General features: G+C 49.9%; 1 protein-coding gene across 1 annotated transcript in view; it reads right to left on the bottom strand.

Annotated features, from left to right (window-relative positions):
* Positions 1-17,617, bottom strand: part of map4k2 (mitogen-activated protein kinase kinase kinase kinase 2) — an 86,040-nt gene extending 68,423 nt beyond the window's left edge. The window contains exon 1 of the mRNA XM_072245975.1: positions 17,318-17,617. Within this exon, the coding sequence (XP_072102076.1) occupies positions 17,318-17,440 (123 nt within the window). The 5' untranslated portion in view covers positions 17,441-17,617. The remainder of the gene's footprint in view (positions 1-17,317) is intronic.
* Positions 17,618-18,808: the final 1,191 nt, after the last annotated feature.

The following is an 18,808-nucleotide window of genomic DNA, read 5'->3' as shown; positions in this document are numbered from 1 at the left end:
AGACACAGAGTGCAACTCTGTCATCTTAAATGCCTTCAATTTCACATTTCAGTCTGTCTCGACGCACATGTGAAAAACAGATTCGTTTTGAACCTGAAGCTTCAATTCCTCAATCTCTCAGATGTTTGACGCGATGTTTCAGTGCACACGTGACAAACAGAGCTAATCTAATCTTCATATTTTCTCTTTTTGAATATCATTTCCCTTGACTCTTCTAAACTCCAGACAGTGCACAGCCAACCTCTCTGGCTTCTCCTGGTAGAGTTCCCAAGGTTTAGTTGGACATACAGCGCAGTCTGGGCCCTCCCAGCCCACCGAGCTGCAGCGCCCAGCAATACACCTATTTTTCCCTGGGCTAACCGCGGGGCCATTTACAATGACCAGTTAACGACTAACGGATACACCTTCCGACTGCGAGAGGAACCGTACTGATTGGGAGGCTGTTTGGTCTCTGTAAATGGTCCCGTGAGGAGGCTGGGGTTAAATCCATACCAACATAAGACACAGGAGCAGAATCAGGCCATTCGGCCCATCGGGTCTGCTCTACCATTCTGTCATGGCCGATCCGTTTTCCCTCTCAGCCCCCAATCCCTTGCCTTCACCGCCCCCCCCCCCCCCACCGCTGTATCCCTTCACGCCCGGATCAATCAATAATCTATCAGCTCCAGCCTTAAATATACCCAATGACTTGGCCTCCACAGCTGCCCCAGCAACAAATTCCACAGATTCACCACTCCCTGGCTAAAGAAGTTCGTCCGGTGGGTTGCTGGGCGGCAAGACTTGAAGGGCCAGATCTACACTGTACCTCAAATTAAATAATAAGAGGGGGCTTAATTTCAAAGTGATTTGAGGGAAGTATGGTGGGGTGGGGGGGGGGATGTCAGGGGAAGTTTTTTTTCTTTCTTTCTTCTTCAATCTTTTTATTAATTTCGAAATATAGAAACAAAACATAGTAATAATACAAATAGTAGGAGATATATTGTTACACTTACGCAAAGTAGTTGTAGAATCAAATAGCGTAAGTTAACAAAGCTCCCAATCATGCAGAACTGACAACGGATAATACGAATCAAAAAAAAAGCTGAAAAAAAAACATGAAAAAGAAAAAAAAAACAAAACCAAAAAAAAAAAACAACCCCATCCCCAAAGAAAAACAAAATTAATCAACTAAACTAAAAGACTTGGGCAAAACTAACAACTTAAAAATGGGAAAGAAGAAAAGCTCAGTGCCGACGACTCTATTCCTCTCCAACAGCAGTACAGAGAGATAACACAAGTTTGGAAATGATCAAAGTACATCAAATGAAAGTGCTGAATGAATGGCCTCCAAGTTTTTTCAAACTTAATGGAAGTGTCATAAACTGCACTCCTAATTTTCCCCAAATTCAAACACGCCATAGAAGTTTTTTTTAAACACAGATTATGGGGTTCTCATGAAAGCCACTGGCAGGGGACGGTGGTGGAGGCAGATACATTAACGACATTTAAGGGACACATGGATGATAGAAAATTGGAGGGCGATGCGGCAGGGAAGGGTTAGATTGATCTTGGAGTAGGATAAGGGGTTGGCACAGCATTGTGGGCTGAAGGGCCTGTGCTGTTCTACCTTCTATCTGGGGAAGGTGAGCTGGGGGACCCTCGAAGTTTGGGAGAGCCTCATTGCATTCGCCTTCCACCAGCCACTGGAGGAGGACGCCCAGGGGAATGTCCCACCGCGCCCTCTGGACCTCGGACCCATGCCCGCGGGGAGGTGGAGCACACTCGGGAGACCCACCCCTCAACTTCCGGGTGGGCTGGTTCCTGCTCAGAGGACCAGGGTGCTCCCCTTGCCCCCACCACTCCTGCTCCCAGCAGTGGGCTTGGGGAGCTGGCGCCGAGCGACGGGGGGTGGGGTGGGGTGGTCTCCCAGATGGACTGAAGGTGTTGAGGGCAACCAAGAAGGCAAAGCGCCTCATGGCGGGTCCCCAATCCTGAGCTCATTGTCAGGCTCCGCACGAGTTGGGGGCGGAAGGGAGGGGTTGAAGGGGGTTGGTGTCAGGCAGAAGATGGGGTTGGACGCGGACCTCTCAGAGCTCAAAGCCAAAGTGAATTTGTGATCAAAGTCCATACACGTCACCATGTACTACCCCGAGGTACATTTCCTTTCAGGTATTAACAGGAAGATAGAATAGAATTTATGATGCATAACCAAGGACTGCCAAGCAACCAATGTGCAGAAGAGTTGCAGAGTCCCTGAAAGTGAGTCCGTAGGTTGTGGGACCAGTTCAGTGTTGAGATGAGTGAAATTACCCACACCGGTTCAGGAGCCTGATGGTTGAGGGGTAATAACTGTTCCTGAACCTGGTGGTGTGGGACCTGAAGCTCCTGTAGTGAGAAGACAATGTGGTCTGGAAGGGGGTTTCTTGATGATAGAGGCTATGTTCTTCTGACAGCGCTGCAGGTAGATGTGCTCAGTGGTGGGAGGGGGCTTTGCCTGTGATGGGCTGGGCTGTGTCCGCCACTCTCTGTTGGATTTTCTGGAGAGGGGCATTGCCAAACCTTCTCAGCTCTCGGGAGCAGGAGAGGGGAGATGGCCTTCCTTGGGTGGGGAGGGGGTCAGATGTCAGAGGTATCCAGAACTCCCCCACCAAACTGGTCGTGGGGATTGGGCAGCGGGTCCAGCTCGCTGGATAAAGGGTACCAGGAGTCCACAATATTGTCATCTCTCCCATAGGGGTGTGAGGGTCTGGGATGGGGGTTGAGAACGCAGAACACAGCTGCAACAGGCCCAAGTAATTAATCCCAGTTATCCAGATCCCTCCGGTCTCTGCACGTTCACGTGCCCAGGAGTCTCTTAAACACAACTGTACAGGGTACTGGCGAGGCCACACCTGGAGTACTGCGTGCAGTTCTGGTCTCCTTGCTTGAGGAAGGATATACTGGCTTTGGAGGTGGTGCAGAGGAGGTTCACCAGGTTGATTCCAGAGATGAGGGGGTTAGACTATGAGGAGAGATTGAGTTGTCTGGGACTGTACTTGCTGGAATTCAGAAGAATGAGAGGGGATGTCATAGAAACATAAATTTATGAAAGGGATAGATAAGACAGAGGCAGGAAAGTTGTTCCCACTGGTAGGTGAGACTAGAACTAGGGGACATAGCCTCAAGATTCAGGGGACTAGATTTAGGATGGAGATGAGGAGGAACTGCTTTTCCCAGGGAGTGGCGCATCTGTGGAATTTTCTGCCCAATTATACAGTGGAGGCTACCTCAGTAAATATATTTAAGATAAAGTTCGATAGACTTTTGCATAGTAGGGGAATTAAGGGTTATGGAGAAAAGGCGGGTAGGTGGAGATGAGTCCATGGTCAGATCAGCCATGATCTTATTGAATGGCGGGGCAGGCTCGACGGGTCAGGTGGCCGACTCCTGCTCCTATTTCTTATGTTCTTATGTTGCATTCCACTATTGTTGGCAGAATCTCGGCTGCCGAGAGGCGGTGTACAGGAGTGAGATAGATCAGCTGGTTGAGTGGTGTCACTATGTCAACTTTGCACTCAACATCAGTAAGAGCAGGGAATTGTCTGTGGATTTCAGGGAGGGGAAGTTAAGGGAACACACACCGTTCCTTATCGAGGGGACCCAGCCTCCTGGATGACCACATCTACACCAGGTGTGACGAGCTGCAGATACCTAGGGACCGGGTTAGGGAACTGGAGACGCAGCTCGATGACCTTCGTCTGGTCAGGGAGAGTGAGGAGGTGATAGAGAGGAGCTATAGGCAGGTAGTCACCCCGGGGCCTCGGGAGACTGATAAGTGGGTAACGATCAGGAGAGGGAAGGGCAAGAGTCAGATACCAGAGAGTACCCCTGTGGCTGTCCTCCTTAACAATAAGTACTCCAGTTTGGGGGAAGCAATAGTGGCTGTGCCTCTGGCACAGAGTCTGACCCTGTGGCTCAGAAGGGTAGGGAAAGGAAGAGGATGGCAGCAGTGATAGGGGACTATAGTTAGGGAGTCAGACAGGCGATTCTGTGGACACAGGAAAGAAGCACGGATGGCAGTTTGCCTCCCAGGTGCCAGGGTCCGGAATGTTTCTGATCGCATCCACGACATCCTGAATTGTGAAGGTGAACAGCCAGAGGTCATGGTACGTACCGGTACCAACGACATAGGTAGGAAAAGGAAGGAGGTACTGAAGTTAGGAAAGAAGCCGAGAAGCAGGACCAGAAGGGTAGTGATCTTGGGATTACTGCCTGTGCCACGTGACAGTGAGTGTAGGAATAGAGTGAGGGGGATAAATGCGTGGCTGAGGGATTGGAGCAGGGGGCAGGGATTCAGATTTCTGGATCACTGGGACCTCTTTTGGGGCAGGTGTGACCTGTACAAAAAGGACGGTCTGCACTTGAATCCCAGGGGGACCAATATCCTGGCGGGGAGGTTTGCTAAGGCTGTTGGGGAGAGTTTAAACTAGAATTGCTGGGGGTGTGGGAACCGAACTGAAGAGACGGAGAAAGGAGGGTCACAAACAGTGAAAGCTTTGAGACCGTGTGAGAGGAAGGACAGGCAGTTGATGCACTCAGACCGATGGTTCGAGATGTGTCTATTTTAATGCAAGGAGTATCATAAACAAAGCGGATAAGCTTAGAGCGTGGATCAGAACTTGGAGCTATATTTTGTGGCCGTTACAGAGACTTGGATGGCTCAGGCAGGGGAATGGCTACTTAGAGTGCTAAGCTTCAGATGATGCAGAAAGGACAGGGAAGGAGGCAAAAGAGATGGGACGTGGCACTGCTGACCAGAGATAGTGTCACGGCTGCAGAAAAGGAGGAAGTCATGGAGGGATTGTCTACTGAGCCTCTGTGGGTGGAAGTTAGAAAGAGGAAGGGGTCAATAACTCTACTGGTTGCTTTTTATAGACCACCCGATAGTAACAGGGACATCAAGGAGCAGATAAGGAGACAGATACTGGAACGGTGCAATAATAACAGGATTGTTGTGATGGGAGATTTTAATTTCCCCACTATTGGTTGGCATCTCCCTAGAGCAAGGGGTTTAGATGGGGTGGAGTTTGTTAGGTGTGTTCAGGAAGGTCTCTTGACACAATATGTAGATAAGCCTGCAGGAGGAGAGGCTGAACTTGATCTGGTATTGGGAAATGAACCTGGTCAGGTGTCAGATCTCTCAGTGGGAGAACACTTTGGAGATAGTGATCACAATTCTATTTCCTTTATCATAGCATTGGAGAGGGATAGGAACAGACAAATTAGGGAAGTGTTTAATTGGAGTAAGGGGAAATATGAAGCTATCGGGCAGGAACTTGGAAGCATAAATTGGGAACAGATTTTCGCAGGGAAATGTAAGGCAGAAATATGGCAAATGTTCAGCGGTATTTGAATGGCATTCTGCATAGGTACGTTCCAATGAGACAGGGAAAGGATGGTAGGGTACAGGAACCATGGTGCAAAAAGGCTGTTGAAAATCTAGTCAAGAAGAAAAGCTTACGAAAGGTTCAAAAAAACTAGGTAATGATAGAGAGCTAGAAAATTATAAGGCTAGCAGGAAGGAGCTGAAGAATGAAATTAGGAGAGCCAGAAGGAGCCATGAGAAGGCCTTAGCGAACAGGATTAAGGAAAACCCCAAGGCATTCTACAAGTACGTGAAGAGCAAGAGGATAAGACGTGAGAGAACAGGACCAATCAAGTGTGACAGTGGAAGAGTGTCTATGGAACTGGTCTGTGGAATACTTTGCTTCAGTATTCACTACAGAAAAGGATCTTGGGGAATGTAGGGGTGACTGGCAGTGGACTGAAAAGCTTGAGCATATAGACATTAAGAAAGAGGATGTGCTGGAGCTTTTAAAAAGCATCAAGTTGGATAAATCACCGGGATTGGATGAGATGTACCCCAGGCTACTGTGGGAGGCGAGGGAAGAGATTGCTGAGCCTCTGGCAATGACCTTTGCATCATCAGTGGGGACAGGAGAGCTTCCAGAGGATTGGAGGTTTGTGGATGTTGTTCCCTTATTCAAGAAAGGAAGTAGAGATAGCCCAGGAAATTATAGACCAGTGAGTCTTACTTCAGTGGTTGGTAAGTTGATGGAGAAGATCCTGAGAGGCAGGAATTATGAACATTTGGAGAGGCATAATACGATTAGGAATAGTCAGCATGGCTTTGTCAAGGGCAGGTCGTGCCTTACGAGCCTGATTGAATTTTTTGAAGATGTGATTGAACACATTGATGAAGGTAAAGCAGTAGATGTAGTGTATATGGATTTTAGCAAGGCATTTGATAAGGTACCCCATGCAAGGCTTATTGAGAAAGTAAGGAGGCATTGGATCCAAGGGGACATTGCTTTGTTGATCCAGAACTGGTTTGCCCACAGAAGGCAAAGAGTGGTTGTAGACGGGTCATATTCTGCATGGTGGTCAGTGACCAGTGGTGTGCCTCAGGGATCTGTCCTGGGATCCCTTCTCTTTGTGAGTTTTATAAATGACCTGGATGAGCAAGTGGAGGGATGGGTTAGTAAATTTGCTGATGACACAAAGGTTGGGGGTGTTGTGGATAGTGTGGAGGGCTGTCAGAGGTTACAGCGGGACATTGATAGGATGCAGAACTGGTTTGAGAGGTGGCAGATGGAGTTCAACCCAGATAAGTGTGAAGTGGTTCGTTTTGGCAGGTCAAATATGATGGCAGAATATAGTATTAATGGTAAGACTCTTGGCAGTGTGGAGGATCAGAGGGATTTTTGAGTCCGTCCATAGGACACTCAAAGCTGCTGCGCAGGTTGACTGTGTGGTTAAGAAGGCATGTGGTGCATTGGCCTTCATCAATTGTGGGATTGAGTTTAGGACCCGAGAGGTAATGTGGCAGCTATATAGGACCCTGGTCAGACCCTGCTTGGAGTACTGTGCTCAGTTCTGGTTGCCTCACTACAGGAAGGATGTGGAAACCACAGAAAGGGTGCAGGGGAGATTTACAAGGATGTTGCCTGGATTGGGGAGCATGCCCTATGAGAATAGGTTGAGTGAACTCGGCCTTTTCTCTTTGGAGCGACGGAGGATGAGAGGTGACCTGATAGAGGTGTGCAAGATGATGAGAGGCATTGATCGTGTGGATAGCCAGAGGCTTTTTCCCAGGGCTGAAGTGGCTAACACAAGAGGGTTTTAAGGTGCTTGGAAATAGGTACAGAGGAGATATCAAGAGTAAGTTTTTTTTTTTACGCAGAGAGTGGTGAGTGTGTGGAATGGGCTGCCGGTGACGGTGGTGGAGGTGGATATGATAGGGTCTTTTAAGAGACTCCTGGACAGGTACATGGAGCTTAGAAAAATAGAGGGCTATGGGTAACCTTAGGTAATTTCTAAGGTAAGGACATGTTTGGCACAGCTTTGTGGGCTGAAGGGCCTGTATTGTTCAGTAGGTTTTCTATGGTTCTATGTTCTAACATCTACGAGGAGCATCCATCATCAGGGACTCCCATCATCCAGGCTAGCCTCTCTTCTCGCTGCTGCCGTGAGGAAGGAGGGAACAGGAGCCTTAGGCCCCACACCACCAGGTTCAGGACAATTTATTACCCTTCCACCGTCAGACTCCTGAACTGGCGTGGATAACTTCACAAACACAAAAAAGTCTGCAGAGGCGCTGGGAATGCAAAGCAACACACACAAGGCGCTGGGGGAGCTCAGCAGGCCGGGCAGCATCCACGGAAATAAACACATACAGTCGACATTTCGGGCCGAGACCCTTCTTCAGAGCGGGAAGGGCCACCTTTTTCATTCCGGCGTCTCCCCCCCTTCCTTCTCAAGAAGGGCCTCGGCCCGAAGCTTCCCGTTTGTTCATTTCCACGGAATGCTGCCCAACCGGCCGAGTTCTTTCAACGTTTTGTGGGCCACTTCACTCACCCGCCAACATGTGAACCGATTCCACAACAGCCTCACCTTCTGGGACTCTCCCACCTGTGTTCTCAGCACGGTAGCACAAGGCCTTACAGTTTGATTCCCGCCACTGTCTGTAAGGAGCTCGCACGTGTTCCCCACGACCGCGTGGGTTTCCTCCCACAGTCCAAAGACATACAGGTCAGTAGGTCAATTGGTCACGTGGGTGTAACTGGGCGGTGAGGCCTTGTTGGGCTGGAAGCTCCTGTTACAATGCTGTATCTTTAAATAAAATCATTTAAAAAAATATCTGCACCATTTTTCTTCTTTTGTACATTGCTTATCAGACTTTATCGTGTGGGCACGTGGCCAAGTGGTTAAGGCATTGGACTAGTGACCTGAAGGTCGTGAGTTCGAGCCCCAGCCGAGGCAGCGTGTTGTTCCCTTGAGCAAGGCACTTAATCACACATTGCTCTGCGACGACACCGGTGCCAAGCTGTATGGGTCCTAATGCCCTTCCCTTGGACAACATCGGTGTCGTGGAGAGGGGAGACTTGCAGCATGGGCAACTGCCGGTCTTCCATACAACCTTGCCCAGGCCTGCGCCCTGGAGAGTGAAGACTTTCTAGGCGCAGATCCATGGTCTCGCAAGACTAATAGATGCCTTTACTTTATCAGACTTTATGTATATTTTTCATAAATTCTATTGTATTTCAATATTTTCCTGTATTTCAAAAATGAATCTCAAGGTAGTAAACATACTTTAATAATAAATTTACTTTGACTTTTAAACTGGAAAAAAAAGGGCAGACAAACCAAGGACTAGCCTTTGAAAGCCAATAAAGATATACTTTTAGATATATTGGACACTAGGTGGGCCACCTTATTTGGTAGACCTGCTCGTTAATGCAAATATCTAAATCAGCCAATCACGTGGCAGCAACTCAAAAGCATAAAAGCACGCCGACACGGTCAAGAGGTTCAGTTGTTGTTCAGACTGAACATCAGAATGGGGGAAGAAACATGACTTTGACAGTGGAGTGATTGTTGGTGCCAGATGGGGTGGTTCAAGTATCTCAGAAACTGCTGATCTCCTGGGATTTTCACGCCCAGCAGTCTCTAGCGTTTACAGAGAATGGTGCAAAAAAACAAAAATAATCCAGTGAGCGGCAGCACTTTGGGTGAAAACGCCGTGTTAATGAGGGAGGTCAGAGGAGAATGGCCAGACTGGTTCAAGCTGACAGGAAGGCGACAGTAACTCAGTGGTGTGCAGGAGAGCATCTCTGAATGCACAGCACGTCGAACCGTGAAGTGCGGCAGGAGGGAACACTCCTGTACCTAATAAAGTGGCTACTCTGCGTAAATAAGGTCGCCTCTGCACTGCAACTTTACAAAACGGTTCTGAAACTCATGGTAAAGTCGTGGGGGTGTTGCTAGCCGGAAAACCACAAGTAACTGAACTGTTTACTTCCTTTGCTCAGTGCGGCACCTTCTCTCGGTCCCTCTCTGGGTGCTGAGTATCCGGGGCTGCCTGCTGCCCCGTACTCCAGCTCCTCCCGGCGGGCCGGGGTCGGGCTGCGAGGGCCGCCCCAGCCAGCCCGAGCGCCGGCACTCCGCCGCCTCGCGCTGCGGGCGGGAGGAGGAGGAGGCCAGGTGCGGGCTGCTCGCTCAGTCGCGGGAGGGTCAGCCACCCGTACAGCCGACTCGCATGGGTGCAAGGGTGTGCCTCTCGCAGGCAGGAAGGATGGTGGGGGGGGGGGAGGAGGGCCAGTTACCAGGTTTCTGAAGGGGCCCTTGAGAGAGAACTCCCCGTGGGTGGGCACTGACCCACCCCCAAATTACTGCAAGCCACAGCAAAATAATCCCAACCAAGAGAGAGGGGCAGATGCTGGAGATCCAGAGCCACACACACACACACACAAACAAAGGTGCTGGAGGAACTCAGCAGGTCAGGCAGCGTCGGTGGAGGGGGAATAAGCAGCCAAGACTGCCGGAGGAACTCGGTGGCTCAATGCTTATGGGGTGAAATTTTTTGGCAGTGCGCCCAAGCCGGACCACTAGCGAAGACACCAGCACAAGGTCTGGGAAGGTGCATGGGTGCTGGGATCTCCCCCTCCCTGCTTGTTCTCCAGCGAGGAAGGCATCTCAGTGTTCAAAGTACTGTGCCTATACGTCACCATACACCACCCCAAGACTCATTTTCTTGCGGGATTTACAGGAAAAGAAAGAAACACAATAGATTAATTATACTTAAATAATACTGACAAACACCCAAAGACAAGTTGTGCAAATTATACATTAAAAAGTAAATAGATAACACTGAGATTATGAGTTACAGGGTACTTGAAAGTGGGTCCATAGGTTGTGTAGTCAGTTCAGTGTGGAGGTGAGGGAAGGGACTTGGGGTTCTCGTGCAGGATACCCTAAAGGTTAACCACCAAGTTAGATTGGCGGTAAGGAAAGCGAATGCTATATTGGCATTCATTTCAAGAGGAATAGTGTATAAGAGTAAGGAGGTGTTGATGAGGCTCTATGGGGCATTAGCGAGACCTCATTTGGAATACTGTGTGCAGTTTTGGGCCCCCTACCTTAGAAAGGATGTACTGATGTTGGAGAGAGTTCGGAGAGGATTTACGAGGATGATTCCTGGAATGCAGGGGCTAACATATGAGGAGCGTTTGTTGGCTCTTGGACTGTATTCATTAGAGTATAGAAGAATGAGAGGGGATCTCATAGAAACGTTTCGAATGTTGAAAGGGGTGGACAGAGTAGATGTGGAAAGGCTGTTTCCCTTGGTGGGTGAGTCCAGGACAAGAGGCCATAGTCTTAGATTTAGAGGGAACCCAGTTAAAACAGAGATGAGGGGAAATTTTTTTAGCCAGAGGGTCATGGATTTGTGGAATTCGTTGCCACATACAGCTGTGGAGGCCCGATCATTGAGGGTGTTTAAGGAGGAGATTGATAGGCATCTAATTAGTCAGGGTATCAAGGGATATGGGGAAAAAGCCGGAAATTGGAACTAGGAGGGTGAATAGTTTAGTTCATGGGGGAGCTGCAGAGCAGACTCAATGGGCCGAATGGCCTACTTCTGCTCCTTTGTCTTGTGATCTTGTGAAGTTATCCACACTGGTTCAGGAGCCTGATGGTTGAGGGGTGATATCTGTACCTGAACCTGCTGGTGTGGGACTTGAGGCTCCTGTACCTCCTTCCTGATGACAGTAGCAAGAAGAGAGCGCATGGAGGGGGACGGGGTGGGGGGGGGGTCCTTGACGATGGATGCTGCTTTCTTGAGGCAGCGCTCCCTGGAGATGTGCTCAGTTGGCGGAGAGGGCTTGTGGATCAGGCGTGACTGCAGTGGGGGGGGGGAGGGGTCGGGAATGGGTTCAAACTGGCTGGCGGGATCTCCACACGGGTCTCCTGGAGGTGACAGCACGGCTCTCTGGGGGGGGGGGGCGCAGGTCAGCGCTGTATGGGTGGCCGCAATGGCTGGAGAAGATTAGAGGGGTGACCCAACACAAGCCTGAGGCGCCCCTCACAGCACCAAAGACCTTGGCCCAGAACGCTGACTTTTCATTCCCCTCTGCGGGCGCTACCTCTGCCCTCTGTCCTGCTGAGCTCCCCCAGCATCCTGGGCACCTGCGTCCCTCTGGACTTCCAGCCCCTCGTGAGTTTACCACCCTCCGTCGCTGTCGCAGGCCTCCTTCCTTCCCTCGATGTTGCGACACCGTGTGATGCTTCACCAAGGTCGCAAGTGCATATTCTGCCTTCCGCAAACCAAAATTTTAAAACAGCAAAAAAAAAAGACTGCAGATGCTGGGGGAGGGGGGGAGGAATCCGAAATGGAGAGTGCTGGTGGGGGGGGGGGGTCAAAAAAAACATCAAAGAAGGGCTCAGCAGGTCGGACAGCATCCGTGGAGAGAGGAAGAATGAAGCTGTCAATGGTTCAGGTCCTTCCACAGGCGTTGTCTGATCTGCTGGCATTTCTCCCCCAACAACCCCCCCCCCCTTGAAATTCCGTTTCTTTTGTGTCCGCCCAAGTACACAGGAAAATGGGACCAGGAGCAGGCCATTCAGCCCCTCTAACTTCTGCTACCGCTCAACAGGACTGACTTCTATTATTTTTTCATATTTTGGAGGTACAGTACGGGCTCCAGGCCCTACTGGCCCAACGAGCCCGTGCTGCCAGTGACACCCATGTGACCAATTGCGTCTTTGGAACGTGGGAGGAAGTCCACGCGGTCACAGGGAGAACGTTCGAACCCCTACAGACAGCGGTGGGAAGTGAACCTGCATCGCTGGCGCTGTAATAAGACCAGGAGATATAGGAACAGAATTAGGCCATTTGGCCCATCGAGTCTGCTCCACCATTCCATCATGGCTGATTTATTATCCATCTGAACCCCATACTCCTGCCTTCTCCCCGTAACCTTTGACGCCCTGGCTAATCAGGAACCTATCAACCTCCACTTTAAATCTACCCATTGACCTGGCCTCCACAGCCGTCTGTGGCAATAAATTCCACAGATTTACCACCCTCTAGCTAAAGAAATTCCTCTTGGTCACTGTACTGAAGGGATGTCTTTCTACTCCAAGGCTGTGGGCCTCTGGTCCTAGACTCCCCCAATATAGGAAACATCCTCGAGGCCTTTCAATATCTAATGAGTTTCAATGAGATCTCCCTCTCATTCATCTAAATTCTAATGAGTACAGGCCCGGAGCCATCAAATGCTCCTCGTATGTTAAGTCTTCCATTTCCAAGATGGTCCTCGTGAACCTGCTCTGGACCCCTCCAAAATCACATCGTTCTTTAGAGAAGGGGCCCAAAACTGCTCACAATACTCCAAATGCAGCCTCGTGAATGTTTTTATAAAGCCTCCTTGCTAGTCCTCTTGAAATAACGTCACCGTTGCATCTGGGCCTCCCTCACCACTGACTCAACCTGCAAGTGAACCTTCAGTGAATACTGCTGAGGTCAGCTCCTCTCCTACACCAGTTGCTGTAGGTCAACATGCAGGACTAAGGCATTCATTCAAATGTCCAAATGCTCCAAGGTCTTCAGTCGGTGGCGTGTGCCCCAGTTTCTATGCCTACGCAGCAGCTAATGCTGCCTCCTGGGGGATACGTTCAGCTTTAGTGGAATTTGAACGATTGCAATCTCCCCAGAGTCCATTGGTGGATGCAGGGAGGAGCTGGACGTAGCCCAGTCCTTCATAGGCTCAGGACTTTCCCCACCACCACCAGCGTCCATCTTAGCCCGGTGGTTCGAGCCCACCCAGAGGTGCTGGTGCTCCAGCGGGTTTACCTCTGCGCTCTGTCGCCAGCTGGGAAACGCTGCGGCTGCCGCGGTGAGCTCAGCTGCAATTGAAATTGTCCGGGGCGGGGCAGCACGGTAGCGTTAGTGGTTAGCACAACGGTTTACAGTGCAGGCGACCCGGGTTCGATTCCCGACACTGCCTGGCAGGAGGTCATACGTTATCCCCGTGACCGCGTGGGTTTCCTCCCACGGTCCAGAGACGGACTTGGTTGGTAGGTACACAGCCCGGGACCTGTGTATTGTCCAAGTCTGGCTGCATTTGAACTCCGCCACAGACGGGCCCAAGGCTGGCTGTGAAAGGAGGAGGGCATCCACCCTATCCCGTTAAAGAGCCTGAGCCACAGAAACACCAACAGAAGCTCCAAGGACCTTGTCCTTTGGAGGAGGAGGATTTTTGCCCAAAAATGAAACCCTGGCCCAGGGCAGTGGACTCTGGCGAGCTGTTGTCAGTGGTCCATGCCCCAGTGGGGGTGATGGGCTCAAGTGAGTAACCTTGGGGAAGGAGGTATCGAAGCCTGAAGCTTCCCACACCAGGTTCAGGAACAGCTACTTTCCCCACAATCAAGCTGCAGGACCCTAGCCACTAACTCGGCAACAGACTACCAAGGTCTTGTCTCTTATTATGTCTTCGATTTGCACTGAAGTCCTGTTTTTGCAAACAAGAGAAAACCTGCAGATGCTGTTCCGTGCGCTAGATCCCCCAGTAGCTGCTTTCCGTTTCGATATGCCCATCCATGCCTCCCCCACTGTCGTGATGAGGGCACACTTAGGTTGGAGAAACAATGCCTTATATTCTGTTTGGGCAGCCCCCAACTTGATGGCATGAACATCGATTTCTCAAACTTCCGGTAATGCTCCCCTTCACCATTTCCCATTCCCTTTTCCCTCTTTCACCTTATCTCCTTGCCCACCCATCGACTCCTTCTCCATTATTCTTTCTTCCATGGCCTTCTATCTCTTTCACCAACCGACTTCCAAGCTCTTTACTTCAACCCTCCCCCTCCAGGTTTCACCTATCACCTGGTATGTCTCTCTCCCCTCCCCGCACCTTTTAAACCTACTCTTCAACTATGTTTCTTCACTCCTGCCGAAGGGTTTCGGCCCAAAATGTCGACTGTACTTTTTATTTCTATAGATGCTGCCTGGCCTGCTGAGTTCCTCCAGCGCTTTGTTCTTGTTTTTGCAGTTCCTTTGCCACACTGTACGACTGAACAGAGCCATAGATCACTACAGCACAGAAACAGGCCCTTTGGCCCATCTAGTCTGTGCTGTACTGCTGCTCTGCCTGGTATAATCTATATTCTGTGTGCTTTCTGCAATGCTGCTGTAAATTTTCTCGTATCTGTGCCTCAGCATTCTTGTGCACTGAAAATAAACTCTATATGACACACGTCCCAACTCATCAGTCATCCCCTGACCTACTCTGGGTTCCTGAACAGTTTAAAATCAGTGTCACAGCATTTCCTCCCTCCCCCCAGTTTCAGATTTATCACATGTACATCGAAACGTGCAGGAAATGCGTTGTTTGCATTAACAACCAACGCAAGCTAGGAGTGTGCTGGGGGCAGCCTGCAAGTGTCGCCACGCATTCAGACGCCAACATAGCAATCCCACAATGCTCGGCAGAACAGCACAAACAACAGCAGGGCATACTGACCGGCTGCATCACACCGACGCCTTTGAGCAGAAAGTCCTACAGAAGATGGTGGATTCAGCCCAGCAAGCCCTCCCAACCAGTGAGCACATCTACATGAAACGCTGTCGTAGGAAAGCAGCATCCATCATCAGAGATCCCCACCACCCACCATGCTCTCTTCTCACTGGTGCCATCAGGTAGAAGGTACAAGAGCCTCAGGACTTGTACCACCAGGTTCAGGAACAGTTACTACCCCTCAACCATTAGGCTCTTGAACAAAAGGGGATAACCACACTCACTTGCCCATCCACTGAGATTGTCCCACAACCAGTGATCTCACTTTAAGGACTCTTCATCTCATGCTCTCGTTATTTATTGATATTTGCATTTGCAGAGTTTGTTGTCTTCTGCACTCTGGTTGATCTTTCAGTGATCCTGTTTAGTGTTACTATTCTATGGATTTGCTGAGTATGCCTGCAGGAAAATGAATTTCAGGGTTGTATGTGGTGATATACGTGTACTCTGATAAGAAAACTTACTTTGAGCTTTGAATAAGAAAACAACAGCAAACCCAGACACTATCTCTCCCCCACCCCACTGACACATGCAGACAGGCCTCTGACCCCAGGCCGGGTGTCTCTGGGACGCCGGCCCTTGGCCCCGGACTTGCAGACGTTGGGCCTCTGGCCTCTGGACTGACCAGCAAGCTACATCCGAATACAGCCAGACCTGGGCTGAAAGTAACTTTCACACCACACTGACGCCAGGCAGTCACGCCGTCCTATTCCCCAACGTGCCCCTAGTGGATCCCACTCCCCATCGTTCTGCTGTTGGGGGGGGGGGGGAAACGTGCCTTCGGAAGCCGGCAACTCCAGCTCTGGAACTTGCTGGCATTTAGGGCAGCAATGAAGGTCCTCCATCTCTGTCTGCTCATACCGTCGCACACAGATAGAGAAGGGTTCTGCATCACTGCTTCTGAAACCATTTTTTAACTAGTCTGCTCTCTGCCCTTTCACCTGTTTGGCCACGAGTGACCCTATCACGAGCCAAAGCAGAAAGCCCTGACTCCAGCCAATATAGTCACTGAGGCATGGAAGCCTCCAGACCTGGTTCTGGAAGTCCCTCCCAAAATCTCTCCACCTCTCTCCATGCTGGTCAAAACTGGGTTCTGATCGCCTGTTCCCAACGCTTAGGTACAGAGTCCAATTTTGTTATTTTTCTTAGCACTGTGGAGGGACCAAGGTACTCACAATACACCCAAGTGCGGCCTTTATAAAGCCTTGGTGTTACGTCTGCTTTTATATTCCAGTTGTCTCGAAACGAACCGCCCCTCTGACAATGCAGCACTCCTTCCTCACTGCCCCTCCCTCTACCCTGCCCTTCCAACAGTTTGGTGCCCCCTCTACCCTTTGTGGTTTCTCCATGGGAACAATTTCGACTCAAGAAGGGGTGTAAGGGTCAAAAGTTACAGGGTGAAGGCAGGAGAATGGGGCTTAGATGGAAAATAACTCGGCCGTGATCAGCAGATCCTTTCTTAGATAAGAGGTCCAAAATGGCTCACAATACTACAAGTGTAATCTAACCAAAACCTCGGTATTACATCCTTGCTTTTAAATTCTAGTTCTCTAACATTACATTTGCCTTCCTTACCACCGACTCAATCTGCAAGTAAACATTATGGGGAATTCTACAACTCCCAAGTCCCCTTTGCACCTCTGATTTCTGAATTCGCTCCCCATGTAGAAAATAATCTATGCTTTTATTCCTTCAAAGTCACCCCGTACCATCAGGCATGAGGTATATCCTAGCATCAGGGCAAGAACTGGAAACGACTTGGGAAATGTGTGGGTTGGTTAATTGATGATCGGATTGAGTTGCTCTCCGATTGTGGCAATTTACTTGCAAACGTTTTTGTCACCATGCGTGCAGACTTTTAGTCAGTGCATTTGTTAGTTGTGGTGTGTCCTGACAAGGACTGTTGGGATGGGGAGCAGCCCCAGGCCGTGAGACTTGCAAATTGCCTGCCACCACCAAGCATACTGTTTACCTTTTGAACTTATGTCGGAAATGCATCTTATAAATTGTTAATTGATATGTGGTGATAATACTCAGAGTGTTTTGTGTTTGAGTTAAATATACCGTGCTGTGCATTGTTTTGTTTGGTGGTATACGGTTGAGACGACAGAAAACCTGATCTTGAAGGGTTTGGTTGAAGGAATAACGGCGTAGACTGTTTCCTACCACTAGTGGCGACTGAACGGGCTGAATGGCCCGATTCTGCTCTCGTTTTATGGATCAGGAAGCCCCTACTGTACATTCACCATGCTAACAGAGTACATTTTAAAACAGATCCAAAGCACCACAGGAAAAAGTCTCGTGGCTCTAACACCAAAATATCCCACGCATCTCTGTTTAAACACCAGATACAGCCGGAGGAAGCTGAGGGGAAACAACAGGAGACAGAGATGCGTACTTCTGCTTTCAGCAAGGGAGATTTGCAAAGGTGAACGTAGCCAGACCTTAAAGACATCGCCGTATGTGCCACTTCCAATCCGCTGGATCAGCTCGAACTCGTCCAGGGGGTTTTTGTTCGAGATCATCTGCTCCAGATTGGGGGCATCGTAAAACACACTGTTCATCATCCCGGGGAGCTAGCGTTCCTGCCTGATCGCTGAGGCGCCCAGATCCCGCTCCGTTCGTTTCCCTTCCCTCTTGACCTGGTGGCGACCAGCGCTCCTCACACCAAACTGGGCCCCTCGCGCTCAAAGGCTCTCCAGCATCGGGCGGCTGAAACTCTCTCGCTGTGATCAATCTCTCTTTTCCTGTTCCTGTCATGTGCGGTCACAAAGGCAAGGTAGTTTCTTATCCTCCTGCTCGTGTGAGTGTGACACCTTGAGGCTGGTCTGTTCGAAACGAACATCGTCTTTTTTTCTCTGTCTCCTCCGTCCCTGTCTGCTTGTTCTCTTTATTTCTGCCTGCCTGTCTTTCTGTTTCTCTCTCTCTGGCTGCCTGTCTGTCTCTATCGCTATATATCTTTCTCTATCCTTCTCTCTCTCTCTTACCAGGGCCTGGCAGCAGAGGCACCCATGTCTAGCCAGCTAGATAGCCACTGCCATAATGTCCTGAGCAAATTCCCGTAATCACTGCCTTAGAACAGCCACAGCATGATAATGCTGGATCCCATAGCATTAGGCCTGAAGTCAATTGACAGCATCATCTAAACTGCATGCCTTGGGAAGTCATTACCCACACTGTTCCTGGCAAGAACCTCTGATCTTGCAGGTGGGCTGTGGAGAGGATGTCCACGTGAGCAGGGGGCGCGAGGGTCCGTGAGCCAGCAGGCCCGCAGCTTGAGCCTGGAGTTCGGGGTCCCGTCAATACTGAAGATGGAACCTGAGGATTGACCATAAGACACAGGAGCAGAATTAGGCCATTCAGCCCATCGAATCTGCTCCACTATTCCATCATGGCTGATTTATTTTCCCTCACAAGCCCAATCTCCTCATGACCTTTGACACCCTTACCAATCAACCTCTGCTTTAAATATACCCAAAGGCGTGGCCTCCACAGCCATCTATCGCAATGAATTTCACAGACTTATCACCCCCTGGCCAAAAGAATTCCTGTTCTAAAAGGGATGTCCTATTCGAAGGTTGTGCTTTCTCGTCCTGGACTCTCCAACTATTGGCAACATCCTCTCCACATCCACTTCCGATTAGAAGCCTGGAACCCAAAGCCCGGATACTGGAGGCCTGGGTTGTCCATGTGTGCGTGGGAGGGAGGAAAGGGGCCTGTTTCATTGTCGTTGCTTGCTGTGTTCTGCCTAACATGGTGGACATACTAAGTTGGCAATGGAATGTGTGCCGACACTTGAGGGAGGCCCCAAAAGCACATCCTTAACACAAACAACATGTTTCACCGTACGTCTCCATGTACATGTGGCAAAGAAACCTGCATCTTCTGGTCGCACTTGGAACCACTGTTTAGAAATATGATACCTCCATCTTAGG

Source organism: Mobula birostris, chromosome 28, assembly GCF_030028105.1.
Source record: "Mobula birostris isolate sMobBir1 chromosome 28, sMobBir1.hap1, whole genome shotgun sequence".
NCBI classification, from domain to species: Eukaryota; Metazoa; Chordata; class Chondrichthyes; order Myliobatiformes; family Myliobatidae; genus Mobula; species Mobula birostris.
Note: the sequence above shows the minus strand (reverse complement) of the source record. Positions and strands in the feature narration are given on the sequence as shown.